Here is a 13,476-nt window from a genome sequence, read left to right on the forward strand (position 1 = left end):
TCAGCGCGGGGCGGGCGTGGGGTGCGGGGGGGGGGGGCTGCCGAGGGCGGCCTGGTCGTCCTGCGCGGACCCCCCTCGGCGACGCCCTTCCGTCGCGTCCCGGCCGAGGGGGGGCCAGAAGGCGGGGGGAAGGAGGAGGCGACCCCTGGGATCCCGCCCCCCCCTCTCCGCCGTCAGCCCCTGGGCCCCTGCCCGCCCCCCCCAGGAACCTTGGAGGCGGGGTTTTTTTTTAGAGCGCTGCCACTCTGCCCCCCCCCGAGGCCTCCTGCAGGGGTGGTGTGTCTGTGTGGGGGGGGGAGGGGAGGGGGCTCCCCCTGCTGTCTGGCTGAAAGTGGCGGCACCGCCCCCCCCCCGCTGAGTGGCTTGAGCCGGGCAACCCCCCCCCCCTTAGACTCTTCTCCAGCTCCCAAGCCGGGCTTTCTTCTTTTTGGGGGTGGGGTGGGGGTGTCCCTGGCGGAGGCTGACGGCCCCTCCCCCCCTCCCCTCCCCCCCCTCCCCGCCTCCCCTCCCCTTCCCAGCGCCTGCCTGGCTGCGTGGCTGGGGGCCGGGGGGCCGGGGGCCCGGGGCCGGGGGGCGATGTGGAGCGCGGCGGAGGTGTGCGGGGCCTGCTACGGCCACTACCACGACCGCCTGCCTGGGCGGGGCAAGCCGGACCCCGCGCGCGAGTGGACCCTCCTGGCCGCCGTGGTCAAGGTGCAGGAGGACGAGGCCCCCCCGCCGGGGGGGGGCTCCCGGACAGGTGGGCAAGGGGGCGAGGGAGGGAGAGAGCCCAGCGGGGGGGGCGGGGGGGGCGGGGGGGGCCCTGCCCCCCTCAGCCCGTCCAGCACAAGAACCCCGCCAAAGAAAGATGGCGGCGCGCCTTCTTGGCCTGGCGGCCCAGGCCTAGCGCAGCGCGCCCGTTTCATGTCCACGGTGCTGGTTATTCTTTCCCCAGACTGGCCGGTTTGCCCGACGTGGACAGCAGAAGGCCACTGCGGGAAGATGATAGTGTCTGTAACACTATGTTTCAGGATTAGCAGGTGGACTGCGCGTCCATTTAGGGATTCCCCACCCCCCCCCCCCCATCTCTCACCTTGGTCAGGATGGGGCGCTTGCAGGGAAAGCGGGGTTTTGGGTTCAGGAGTGCCTTGCCTTGGGGAGTTTCCAAGGGATTCTTTGGCAGTCCCCAAAGAAGATGAGCCCGAGGCAGTTCCTGCCCGGTCTGCTTCGGCCGCCTTGTGCTGTGCTTCTGCTTCGGACAGAGGCCGAGGGTGCGACCTGAGCTCTCGGCCAAGCCGAGTGAGAGACGGAGCAGATAGCTGCGGCCTGGTGCCGTGTAGGTGGACGGGCCTCTTCCTCCCTCAGAATGGGGTTGCTAGAAGGAGTCAGGGAGGCGTGCCGCTTTGCGGGGCTGCGGTGCCCACGCGCCAAACGTGTGTTTCAAAGAGTGGCGTATAGAGAGCTTTTGCACCAGTCACTGGGTCATGTCAGCTGGCAGCCTGGGCAGTTCGTGTGGAACAGCTGCTTCTGATCATTAGCCCTGCGAGGAGGACGTCCCAGCCTTGAGACAGGGAGGGTCTTCTCCACCCTGGCTTGGCTAATGGGGCAACAGGCTTTTGGCTTGCTCCTTCCTCCCTCTTCGAACTAACGTTACCTTCTTTCTTAGCAGCTAAGGAAGTTGTTGCCATGGGAACTGGGACAAAATGCATCGGCCAATCAAAAATGAGAAAGACTGGTAAGCAAAGTGCCCCCCAGCCCATCAAGGCGGAGATGGAGCTGCTGCTTCCATCACTGGGTTTCATTCCCTCTTCAGGAGGGATCCGGTCATGCTGACTTTGGTGCTAATCCTGCAGGGGATGTTCTCAACGACAGTCATGCCGAAGTGGTGGCCAAGAGGAGCTTCCAGAGGTGAGCGAGGCAGGCATTTGAGGAACTCTGTTCTGCAAGGCTTGGCAACTCTCGAATTCTGAGCTGCTGCCAGGACAGTTGCTGGCCCTGCAGCCGAGCGGAGCCGGGAGTATTCCTTTCGGGCTTCTGTCCTCTGAGTCCGTGTTACTGGGGCTTGCTGGGAGGAAACTGTGCTTTCTGGAACACGTTGGTCACTAAAGAGCCAGAAAAATGTCGTACGTTAAAAAAAACCTCGTGCACGGAGCCCGTTCTGTCAGCCTTGTGCCTCTCTTTCTGAGTGACACCTGTGGATGACTTACCCAGTTTTGTGCCCTGGGCCTCTTTAAAGGCAGGTGCTGGAGTCTTTGGAAAGAATAGTGGTGAGGGGCTGTAGGGGAACAGACAGTGCCGCTTAAATAAAAGCTTAACATTGAACATCTCAAACCGGAACACTCAGGAAGATCTGCTCTACTGCTGAGGAAAACTATTCCTGGCACCGCACACAGCTCCCAGGAAAATTCTCCCCACTTCCTTGTAGCATCCTCTTCCCGCTTTTTAATTATCTTCCATATACAGTGCAGTGATTCTAGAGATAATTGAGGCTGAGGCAGGCTGAAAGAGCAGTTCTCAAGCTTTAATATTTATGTACATAGAATTCAGGATGTACCGTGACCAGAGTAAGTTAAAAAGATTAATGGGAAAAGATACAATTGAAAAAGACACATACAAGACAGTTCTCATACTTTCCTGTGGATATGAATAAGAACATAAGAAAGGCCCTGCTGGATCAGACCAAGGCCCATCAAGTCCAGCAGTCTGTTCGCACAGTGGCCAACCAGGTGCCTCTAGGAAGCCGCTAACAAGATGAGTGCAGCAGCACCATCCTGCCTGTGTTCCACTGCACCCAAAATAATAGGCATGCTCCTCTGATACTAGAGAGAATAGGTATGCAGCATGACTAGTATCCATTCTAACTAACAGCCATGAATACCCCTCTCCTCCATTAATACCTCCATGAAAGATTTGGGTATCACTTGTATTAATGAAACTTCTGGAGTACATATTTTGGTATATAAAGTATACTACTGACCACGTCTTTCTCCAGAAAGAAAAGTCAAGGAGTGGTCTGAATTCTGACCAGACAGAGGTGGTCTGAGTTCGTAGAAAGGCAAACTGGGAACTTCGTATCTCTACTGTCTTGGATGGGGTTATACTCCCAGGTTTTTGCCACTGGGGAGTAATGGGGTGTTTTATTGATTTTAAAACTAATAGTCTTTATGTATTTTATTGTGTTTTTATTGTTTACTTTTTAAGCTGCCTTGAGTTCCTATAAGGTAGAAAGGTGGCAAATACATGAATTAATTAATTGATTAAACATTTATTCACTTAAAATATTTAATAGCTACCTTATCTCCTTGGAGTCAAGGTGGCTAACGAGCCCCACAGATTGCAAGGACATAAAAGCATGTCTGTTGACAAGATTAAAAAAAACAGCACACAGGTTAAAAACAGATACGTTCAATATAGTCAGAACTGCCCAAACGGTTTCTCCTTCTCCTCTTCCACACCTTCTGGGATGCAACCACCTGAGGTGCCGTCCTCACCCATTCTGGCAAGCTGTTCCAGAGGGCTGAACAGACGCCATAGAAAAAGTCAGTGATTGAACTGTTGCCATAAGGACAATCTGAAGAGGGGGGACCACCAGAAGAAGGTGGTCGGGAAAATGCCTGACATGCTGGAGTATACTGGAAGGGGCAGTGTGGCAAGGACGAGGGCCCGCAGCCACGCCTGCATTTATCTTCTGGCAGCCCATTTGGATCAGTTCCTGTTGAATCGTCTCACTGAAGTCCCTTTGTGTTTAGAACAAGATTTTAGGGAACTAATTGGAACTACTCAAGCACTTGACTCAGTATAAGAATACAGTGTGCATAAATGTTTAATAACTGCTATAAAAAAGTTTAAAGCAATACGTTGTGTATTTCAAATGTACAGGAAAAACTGAATTGTTCCTAGTCTCCTCCCACCCCTGGAAGTTGAGGGTTTTTCCTTTCCCACTGCAGACTTCCTTGGTTTCTTCAGGGGGAAGTGGGGGGGGGGGGTTTCCCGGCACCTTTGCAGAGAGACCCAGGAGCTGTGTTGGGCTTAGGGCCCCAGGGGTGGAAAGGGAGGTGCTCTGTCTATCTCCTGAGGAAACAGTTGTCTTCCCCACCAGGTATCTGCTTCACCAGCTGCGCCTAGCAGCTGTGGAACAAGAGACAAGCATCTTCAGACCAGGAACAGAGCAAGGGAAGTGGATTCTCAAACCACGTACCACCTTCGTCTTTTTCTCCAGCCACACCCCTTGTGAGTATGTTGACTTGGTCTTTGGGCCGGGGTGTGTGTGAAGAGAGCCACTTCCATGGTCTTTATTGCCCCCCCCCCCCAAACTGTGCATTGATCTGGAACAGGTGGGAGTTGGCTTCTCCGGTGGAGGGAGGTTTTAGGTCTTTGGGGGGTCAGTTCTGGCAGAGAGACTACACCCCCCATCCCTTACAGGCAGGCAGCTGGGTGCCTGTGGGCCCTGGCCGCTGTCTTTTTCAGCCCAAATGACTTGATTGGGGGAGAGGGGAGTGAAATGAGGAGATAAACTGGTAAAAGCCCTGAGCTCCGTAAAGGAAGGGCTGGGTGTGTATCTGATGCAGGCTGGCATGCTGAGCACCATTCCTCCAGTCACGAGTGTGCCTTGGTCTGTGTGTTGCATCTTATTTTCATTGAGGGGGCCACACCTTTTGGACAGCTTTACAATTAGCAATAGCAAATCTCTCCAGAACATCCCACTTCTTAAATGCCTATGATTTTACTCGCCAGGGAGGGCAGAGGGCATGTTTGAATGATGTCTCTGTGCGTGGTGGACACAATTCCAAGAGTGTGCCTCTGTGTTCCTGAATCTGTCCCTACAAATAGGTCATGTGGGGGGTGGGAATGAGGTGGCTGCCCCTGCTCCCCCCCTTGGCAATCTTGCTGATGCTCCTTGTCCTCAGGAGAGTCTTACTCTGAGCTGCTGATGCCTCTTCCAGGTGGGGATGCCTCCATTATTCCAGTGACGGAAGAGGAGGTCCAGCCTTGCTGGCCCCTGAGCCCGGTGCCAGCACCCAGGGGCAGCCTTGGCTCTGGAGCACAGTGGAATGAAAGGGTAGCTGAAGAGACCGCAGCCGACCCTCTTCCCAAGAGAACAAAAGTGGACGCCCAGGATTCAGCATGTGGGGAGGCCCGTCAGCTCGCCCTGAGTGCTGCTGAGCTTCCTGCAGCTGTCTGCAGCCCACCCCAAGTGATGGATGTCCATCGAACAGGGGCAAAGTGCGTCCCGGGGGAAGCAGGTGACCCCCGGCAGCCTGGCAGCGAGTACCACACGGTGGGCCTCCTGCGGATAAAGCCAGGCCGAGGGCCCAGGACTGCCTCCATGTCTTGCAGCGACAAGCTGGCTCGCTGGAATGTGCTGGGCTGGCAGGGCGCCCTCCTGATGCATCTCCTCCAGCAGCCCCTCTACCTGTCTGCGGTGGTGGTGGGGGGCCAGTGTCCCTACAGCCAGGAGGCCATGCAGAGGGCCCTGGTTGCACGGTGAGTGAGCTGCCGGCAGGCCCAGAAGAGCCGTCCCCCTGCGGACAGGTGTGTGTGTGTGTGTGTGTGTCATGGGATGCAGAGCTCCATGAGAGCTGAAAGTGAGCAAGTGAGGAAGAACGTTTGGAGCACCAAGCATGTGGCTGGGTATGTGCGTGCGCACTCATTGTCTCATCACATCTGCATGGATTTTCATTTTCTGAAGGGGGCTTTTCCTCAAACCTCTGAACTCCCCCCCCCAGAGGCTTTTTCTGCTGGAGTCTGCCCCTCCAGGAGCAGGGAGAGGAACACTCTGATGCAGGAGACCAGTAGTTTCCTTCTTTGCCTGGGCAGCACCAGAGTTCTCCATCCCAGGAACAAGCGGTCCCCCGTTGCTCTCTTATAGTAGGGACCTGCTTGGGCAGGGCTGAGCTTGGAGTGCTAATGCACGCCTCAGTAATCTCCAAGTTTTGACTCCTGTAGTGTACTCTGAGGCTTCCCTTGAAGACATTTGGGAAGCTTCAATTAGTGCAGAATGCAGCTGAGGCAGGACACTGACACCACGCATAACTAGTAAACAGCAGAACAGCTGGATTCGAGTCCAGGAGTGCCTAAGAGTTCCAGGGTATAGGCTTTCAAGAGTCAAAGCTCCCATCATCAGATACTTTTGTTTTAAAAGCCACTACCCCAAAAATCGTTTTGGCCTCTAAGGTGCTCCTGGACTCGAATCTAGCTGTTCTACTTCAGCCCAACGCAACTCCTCTCTGAAGCAACATGACAGCAGTTTCATTGGTCACCTCTCTGTGTTTAGTTTCAGTTCCAGATACTGATGTTGAGCTTGCGCACCTTTCATGGCCTGGGACCTGCACAGCCAACGGGCTGCCCTGCCCACTCCCCTGCTGACATCCTACGAAGATAGTGTCCATCGTCTTAGGCCTTTCCTAATCTGTGATAAGCCTCCATTGCAGCACTGTACTGGGTTGGTTAGATCTGGAATGTAGAGAAGCTAGGAAAAAATCAGAAATATACTTGCTGGATGGAAAACAACTGGAGAGGAGCATCTACTAACCAATTGGTAGCTTTAAGGTCACTGGCAGTGAATTCCACAATGTAATTACTTGTTGAGTATAGGAGTACCTTCCTTTTTCTCTGTCCTGAATCTGTTGCCCATAGGCTCAACTGAGTGGGAGGGAGTGAAAAAGTTCTCTCTACTTTTTGCACCCCAAGCATATATTTTAGGCCCCTGTCCTCTTCTCTCATGTCTCTGCCTCCCACCCCCAGCAGTCATCTCTTTTTCTAAACGGAGAGGCCCCCAGCTCTTCCTCCTTCTCTCATAGGAAAAGGGCTCTAGTCCTTCATCATCTTGGTTGTGTTCTTCTGCACCAAGATGATGAGCAAGCTGGGAACAGATGACTACTGCAGTGCCTTCCAGGGGTGGCGAGAGTGTGTTTGTTTCATTCTTCCAAACACCATTGCGCTTTGCAATATTCCTCAGTGGCTGTTGTGTCCTCGCAGGTGTCAGCATGCTCTGCATTTACCTGATGGTTTCCAGGTTTACAAGGTGAAAACCCTGCAGTCCAGCTTGCCTTTCAACCACAGCCGGCAAGCAGTTGAGGGCAGCCATCTTCAGAGCCGAGGCAAGGTAGTTCCCTGCGGTGCAGGTGAGTGTAGAGGGCTGGCCAAGTAGAGAAGGGCAAAGGGCATCAGGGTGGTCTCCTTCATGGGTGGAGGGAGGGGAGGTTGCCTGGACTGCAGTGGGAACAGAATTGTTTTGTGGTTGCAGTTGGCCCCTCTGGGCCTTCACCCAGCTGACTGGGCATGAACAGATGAGTGTCCAGAGAGGCTGTTGGTGGCTTAGAGCGGGGAGGAAGGCTTCTAGCCACATCAGAAAGGCCTCTGTTTGGAGCTGGGTACAGAATAGGGGAGAAGGGAAAGAACGAGTCCTGGAGGTTGGTCTTGGGAGGGATGGGGACGGAGTGATTGAGGCAAAGACAGTGTTGGAAAAGGCAGGCTCTGGGTGGCACATTTTCTGAGGGGGGAGAGGGCACCACCAAGAAATGGGAGGATGCGGAAAGAGGAACCAAAGGGGGTGGGCCATCTGCAGTGGGAGGGGGCATGTCTGGCCGGCCGCTGGGTGTTGTGCTCTGTGTGCCATTCTCTGTTTTGCTAGCAAGTAACTCCTCTGTTTACCAGCCATCAGTTGGAGTATGGTTCCTGAGCACCCACTAGACGTCACTTCCAATGGCTTCAAGCAGGGGACAACCAAGAGAGAAATTGGCAGCCTCAAGTCTAGGTGTGTGACTGGCCAGAGTTGATTCTCTCTGGGGGCTTGGCGCAGAGACGGTGATGGTGGTGCTAGCCCTGCTGCAGCTGTAGCCCCTGCGGCCCTGCCCTTCTCAGGCTTAAATGTGTAAGCCTGGACACAGCACGCCCAAAGGCCATTGTGTGTGTGTGTGTGTGAGACACACACACAGAGAGAGAGAGTGCTTGGAGTGATGGGAGGCTGAGCATCAGCAAGCACCAGGTCTGTTTTACTGAAGCTCAGAGTCTCTTTGGATGGTTTTATGGTGGATGTTCGATTCTTCATCTGCCTACTACAGAGAGTTGTTTGGGGGACTTTGAGTTTGTCTGTGGGGCACTGGCTTTGATTAGTAGTTTGGAGGCAGAGTTGAGGTCAGCAGGGACCTGCCGTGCCTGACTCACTCCTGCCCTCCCTTCAGATCAACCTGCTATTGGCCGCTGCATCAAACTTTCAAGTTGCGTCTAAAATCATCCTGTGTGGCATCATGCTCAGAGGGCTGGACTAGGTTTGGTTCAAATTCTTGCTTCTCATGAAAGGGACGAGGTGGCCTGGAGATGCGCACCCTCCCTCTCCCCATATCCTCAGAGTTTGGAAGGGTAAGTTGGAGGAGCAGAAAAGCCAGGTGCGCTGCTGTGAGATCCTTAGAGGAAGGGTGGAATAAAAATGGCACCATGAAGCCGATGAAAGAAACAACTGAACACAAACCATTAAGGGCCCTGCTGCAGGGGACTCTGAAAACCAGGGCGCATCCTTCACCCCCACCTGCATGTTTTGGACAGCCAGCTGATGCTTAGGAAATCTGTGCTGCTTGCCAGCTGTCCTGCAGAGCATAGAATCATAGAGTTGGAAGGGACCACCAGGGTCATCTAGTCCAACCCCCTGCACAATGCAGGAAACTCACAACTACCTCCCCCGCACACACACACACACTGACCCCTACTCCATGCCTAGAAGATGGCCAAGATGCCCTCCCTCCCATGAACTGGCCAAGGTCATAGAATCAGCATTGCTGACAGCAGGTAGGATTGAACAGGTGTCATTTTTCTCCGAGTCTTCTATGTGATGCATTTTGGACAGGTCTGCAACTTGGCCTTGCAAAAAAAAAAGCCCCTGGCCTTTGTCTTATCTTGGGCTCAGCTGGGGAGGGTTGTGGAGTCCCTGGACGTGTCCTTTCTGCACCCCTTGAGGCAGCAGGACAGGGTCTCACTGGAGAGCTTCCTGGAGAAGTGGCAGCCACTCAGGGTGGCTGATCAGGGCAGAAGCTAAGTCGGGAGAAGGCCTCTTCACTCCGTTCCTGAAACACAAAGGGATTGGTGGACAATTTTCACAATGAGAAATAAACCAGAGCAGGTGGGGAGAACCCCCAAGAGTCTCGACTGGCTCCTTGCATGTGCAGCAGGAGTGAAAAGCAAGGGTTTAGCTGCAAGCAGCAGTATCCTAATGCCCTGTGGAGCACCTGCCTTGTAAAGCGAGGCTGGAATTCTGGGGTGCTTTGACAGGATGGAGCTCACGGCTCTCTGGCAATCTGTCAAAGGTAGATTTGGACTAGGGCCGGTAACCCTGACTTGGTCTAGGGCCGGTAAGGAAGGGAGAAGGGAGTTAATACTCCTCTCTCTGCTTGATTTAATCAAAACCAGCCCCCTCCCCGACACTTTGATTAGCATTTTTAAAGGGAAGAAAGGCAATGTCTGGTGTCTCTTTCTTGGCAGGTCTCGCATCTGCAAGGTAGAACTATTCCATGAATTTCTGAAGTTGGTGGCCCAAATTCCACAGGAGAACCTACCAGGAACCCTCAGGTGAGAAAACCCCTCTGACTGGTATGTGCTGGATTTTGCCAGCCCAATGCCTCTGATAGACTAATGAGCCAGGAGGCTTGGCTTTGTTTTTGCCTTACTTCTCCCCCTTTCTGTACTTCTCCCCCTTTCATTCATCTGTATTGCAATTAAAGATGGGTGTTTTTGGGAGCAGGCTGCTGGCTTCCCTGTGGTCCGCTTGTGGTCTGCCATGCCCTCGGCAGGAACCTCCTTCTCCATAGCCGCAGGTTTAGTCCTTCTAACACTATCATAAGCATCCCAGAAACGCAAATAGTATGATCAGCCTAGGAAATGGCTTAAGCAGTTTGGCTCCACGAGTATCTAAACACAGGAGAAGTCCAGGCTCAGCTTAAATGCAAGAGCAGCATTTTGTTTCTTGACAGGAATGACATCTCCCCCCAAGCGGTTTTGCAATTTCCTGTGGAATTCTTTATTATAGTCTGTTTCCAATCTTTCTCTGTCAGGGCTCAGGCAGCTGGTTTTGATTAGAATGTGCCATCCCTCCCTGTGTGTGGGGGGGCTTAGTTCTGCAACCCCCCTGCCACACCCTTGGATGAGCCTGGAAGAGGCCTGTCTCCTGGGATGAGCAGAGCTGCCTGGTGGCCACAGTAATCCTGGGAGCCCCTCGTGCCGCTTTTTGACCTGGGACTCCAGCAGGCTGCCTCAGCTGCTGCCCTCCTCCCCTCTGCTTCTGCACAGTCTCCCCTTTCTTCTGGCATCTCCTGCCCTACACTGCCGGCTGGAATCTGGCATGGCTGCAGTAGAGAAACTGGCATCAGGGACGGGGTGCAGCGAGTGTGTGCCAGATGCCGCCCGTGTGTGCCAGTGTGGGGTGGGCAGCAGGCCCCTCATGTTGATCATGTTTCTTTGAACGTGTCTGTAGAGCTTTCATTCATTCCCAAGGGTGGCAATAAGCTTTCAGAGACAGAGGACAATCCCTCACAGAAAGCAGACCGGAGGATATCACATAGGAGTTAAGAATCCTACTGGATCAGACCAGGGGTCCATCTCGTCCAGCATCCAGTCCCAGAACAGCAAAGAGGCTGAGGCCTTCCCCAGATGTTGTCTCCTGGCTCTGGTATTCAGAGGCTGACTGCCTCTTGATGTGGAGGTTCCCTTCAGTCACTGTGGCTAATAGCCACCAGTAGTCCTGTCCTCCATGAAAGCCATCTTTGCCTGTGGCCACCACATCCTCTGGCAGCGAAGTCCACCTTTAGATGACTCACCGTGTCCGGAATGACTTCCTTTTGTCCTACTGCTCATCAACTCCATTGAAAGCCCTCGAGTTCTAGTGTTTTGGGAGAAGGAGAAATAATTCTGTCTACTCTCTTTACCCTGTGCATAATTTTATAAAATTCTTCCATGGCCTGCCATTATCTCTTTTCTAAAAAGGAGAGTCCAAAGCTCTCCAGCCCCTTAATCATCTTGGGTACCCCCTGCACTTCCCCAGCTCAGCAGTGGCCTATTTGAGATCTGTACAGGGCCATTCTAATATTGGCATTTTTATTTTCAGTCCTTTTCCTAATAATCCCCAGCAGGGATTTTTCGCTGCTGCTGCACACTGGGTTGACACTTTAATTGAATTATGTGCTTCAACCCCACAATCTTTTCCCCTCTCAGTCTTAGCAAGTTCAGACCCCATTAGCCTATACTTGAAGTTGGGTTTTTTTTGTCCCAGCGTGTATCACCTTACACTCGCCTAAACTGTACTTGATACATCTCGCCCAATTTGTGGAGATCCTCCTGGAGCTGTTCATGGTCATTCTCAGCTTTCACCATCCTGACTAATTTTGTGTCATCTGCTAACTTGGCCAATACACTGCTCGTCCCCAATACCAAATTGTTAATGAATTAAATAACACTGACCCCAAAACTGATCCTTGCGGGAGCCCACTTCCCTCCAGGGGAGAGAGAACTGTCCAGTTATTACCACTCTCTGCTTTCTGTCGTTTAACCAATTTTTAATGCCAAGCTTACTCAGGAGTCTTTGGTGAGGTGCCTTGTCAAAAGCCTTTTCAAAGTTCTCCTCCTTAATCCTTTCTCCGGTGTCCATTTGCAGAGAGGATGAGGAGCCTCCTCTCCTGACCCCACACAGTGACTCCTCACTCCCCCCCTCCTCCTGCCTTCAGCCTCGCGCTGGGCTGGCTCACCTGCCAGCTGCTTCTGGTGAGCAGGGCAGGCCTGCCCCACACACCAAAGGTGGGAAGCGTCGCCTGTGGCCCTGCTGATAGTTTTGAGAACTTCCTACTGCCTTTAAGCAGAAGGCATTGGGGTGGAAGAGCTCTTGAGTGTCTTACCAGGTGGGGGGGTCCATAGGACAGTGCTGAGAAGCTTTTCACCACCTCAGAATCTTAGAATTGGAAGGGGCCTTCGTTCAGAGCAGGAAGCCCACAGTCAGAGCAGTCCTGCAGAGGGCCTTCTTGTTTGGGAAGAGTCTTTGCAGGGGAAGCCAGACAGGAAAGGCAGCCAAGGCCATGACCCATGCTACACCTGTTGTTGTTCTTCCTCCTCCTCAGAGCTAAGAGACTGGAGACCTACTGGGACTACAAGGAAGCTGCTGCCAGTTACCAGGAGGCTTGGAAGGAGCTGTGCCGCCAGCCTTTCCGTTCCTGGGTGCGGAGCAGCCGGGATTACCTGAACTTCACCTAGAGAGAAGCCATGCTGGGACATTTAGGCGAGAGAACTCATTAGTCTCAGTTGGCTTGACTGCTGCAGCCGTCCACCCTGGTAGGCAAGGAGACGGACACGGTCTGCTTCCTTGTTCAACTGCCAACACACTGCCCAACAGGAATGGACTTTTCAGCTTGCACAATTTTGGATTCCGTTACTATAAACGAGGTAAATAAAAAATTTTAAATACCATAAAGCTCTACAGTCAGGTTCCCTAGAAGTGGAAGTGAAGCCACCTGGAGAGGGCAACCCTCTGAAGGCTCAAGCAGGTGCAGGATTCCAGCCAAAAAGTCCAGCTGTGACTGAGGGCACATCCCAGGGGCAGCGCCTGCGGGTGGAAGTGATGGCCCTGGGTAAGCAAAGGCTGGCAGGAACCCGGCCTGCTTTACTTGAGCCTTCCTCTCATGGTTCCCAAGATGGGTTAGAAGATCCATTGGAAAGGCAGAGTGGACTAGGAGCTGGACTAGGAACTGTTCCCACTGTTCTTGCACAACTGGTCCAGAGCCCGCGGTACCGCCCTGGCTTGCCATACTTAACTGCCTCCTGGGTCCTCACAAAATTAGGGCTCCGCTAAGCCCGAGAGGCCCAGAATAATACAGTGGGTCATGCATGCTTTCCTCATGCCCTTAAGGTGGGCATGGTGGAAATTAGTCCTAGGATTGGCTGAGCTTAGTTCCCACCTGCTCTGCTGAGTCTGGGCAGAGTTGCTGAGGTTGCAGCCTCTGGCCTGCTGCGGGAGCCCCAGAGAACCTCTTGGGGCCAGAAGCAGCAACTAGAAGGCTTTTGCGATGCAGTAAGAGAGAGACGCACCAGATTTCCTGGGCTCTAGCCCAGGCTCTTAAAACGAGTAGCGGACCTAATCGGCATTACTGAAACTTGGTGGGATGTCACTCATGATTGGAATATTAAGAGGTACAACTTGTTTAGAAGGGACAGATAAGGAAGGGGGAGTAGCATTGTATGTCAAAGATGTGTACACTTGTGAAGAAGCACATGAATTTCAGCATGGTAGTTCAGTTGAGAGTCGGTAAAAAGGAGTAAGAAATAATCATGATATTATGGTGTGTGGGGGTCTGCTATCGACCACCAAACCAGGCAGAGGACTTGGATGAGACCCTCCTAGACCAGATTACAAAGTTCTCAGAGATGGGACACGGAAGTCATGGGAGATTTTAATTACTTCGATATCTGTTGGAAGTCCAGCTCTGCTAAAAACACAAGATCCAATGAATTCCTGACTTGTCTTGC

At 53.2% G+C, this 13,476-nt stretch overlaps 1 protein-coding gene across 1 annotated transcript; it reads left to right on the forward strand.

The window, feature by feature from the left end:
• The first annotated feature begins 576 nt into the window (after window positions 1-576).
• On the forward strand, window positions 577-12,218 carry ADAT1 (adenosine deaminase tRNA specific 1). Its single transcript, XM_056862643.1, has 9 exons — window positions 577-739; window positions 1,649-1,714; window positions 1,833-1,887; window positions 4,079-4,209; window positions 4,923-5,463; window positions 6,958-7,103; window positions 7,636-7,735; window positions 9,454-9,540; window positions 12,075-12,218. The coding sequence occupies exons 1-9, from the start codon at window positions 577-579 to the stop codon at window positions 12,205-12,207; spliced, it is 1,422 nt and encodes a 473-aa protein (XP_056718621.1). The 3' UTR covers window positions 12,208-12,218.
• The last annotated feature ends 1,258 nt before the right edge of the window (window positions 12,219-13,476 follow it).

The sequence above is a fragment of the Euleptes europaea genome, chromosome 17 (genome assembly GCF_029931775.1).
Source record: "Euleptes europaea isolate rEulEur1 chromosome 17, rEulEur1.hap1, whole genome shotgun sequence".
Taxonomy (NCBI): domain Eukaryota; kingdom Metazoa; phylum Chordata; class Lepidosauria; order Squamata; family Sphaerodactylidae; genus Euleptes; species Euleptes europaea.

Excerpts from the sequence above, each read along its gene's own strand:
- ADAT1 (XM_056862643.1), top strand. The coding sequence starts at position 577 with ATGTGGAGCGCGGCGGAGGTGTGCGGGGCCTGCTACGGCCACTACCAC. Across the intron at positions 5,464-6,957 it reads CAGAGGGCCCTGGTTGCACG|GTGTCAGCATGCTCTGCATT; the intron begins GTGAGTGAGCTG and ends GTGTCCTCGCAG. Across the intron at positions 9,541-12,074 it reads AACCTACCAGGAACCCTCAG|AGCTAAGAGACTGGAGACCT; the intron begins GTGAGAAAACCC and ends CCTCCTCCTCAG.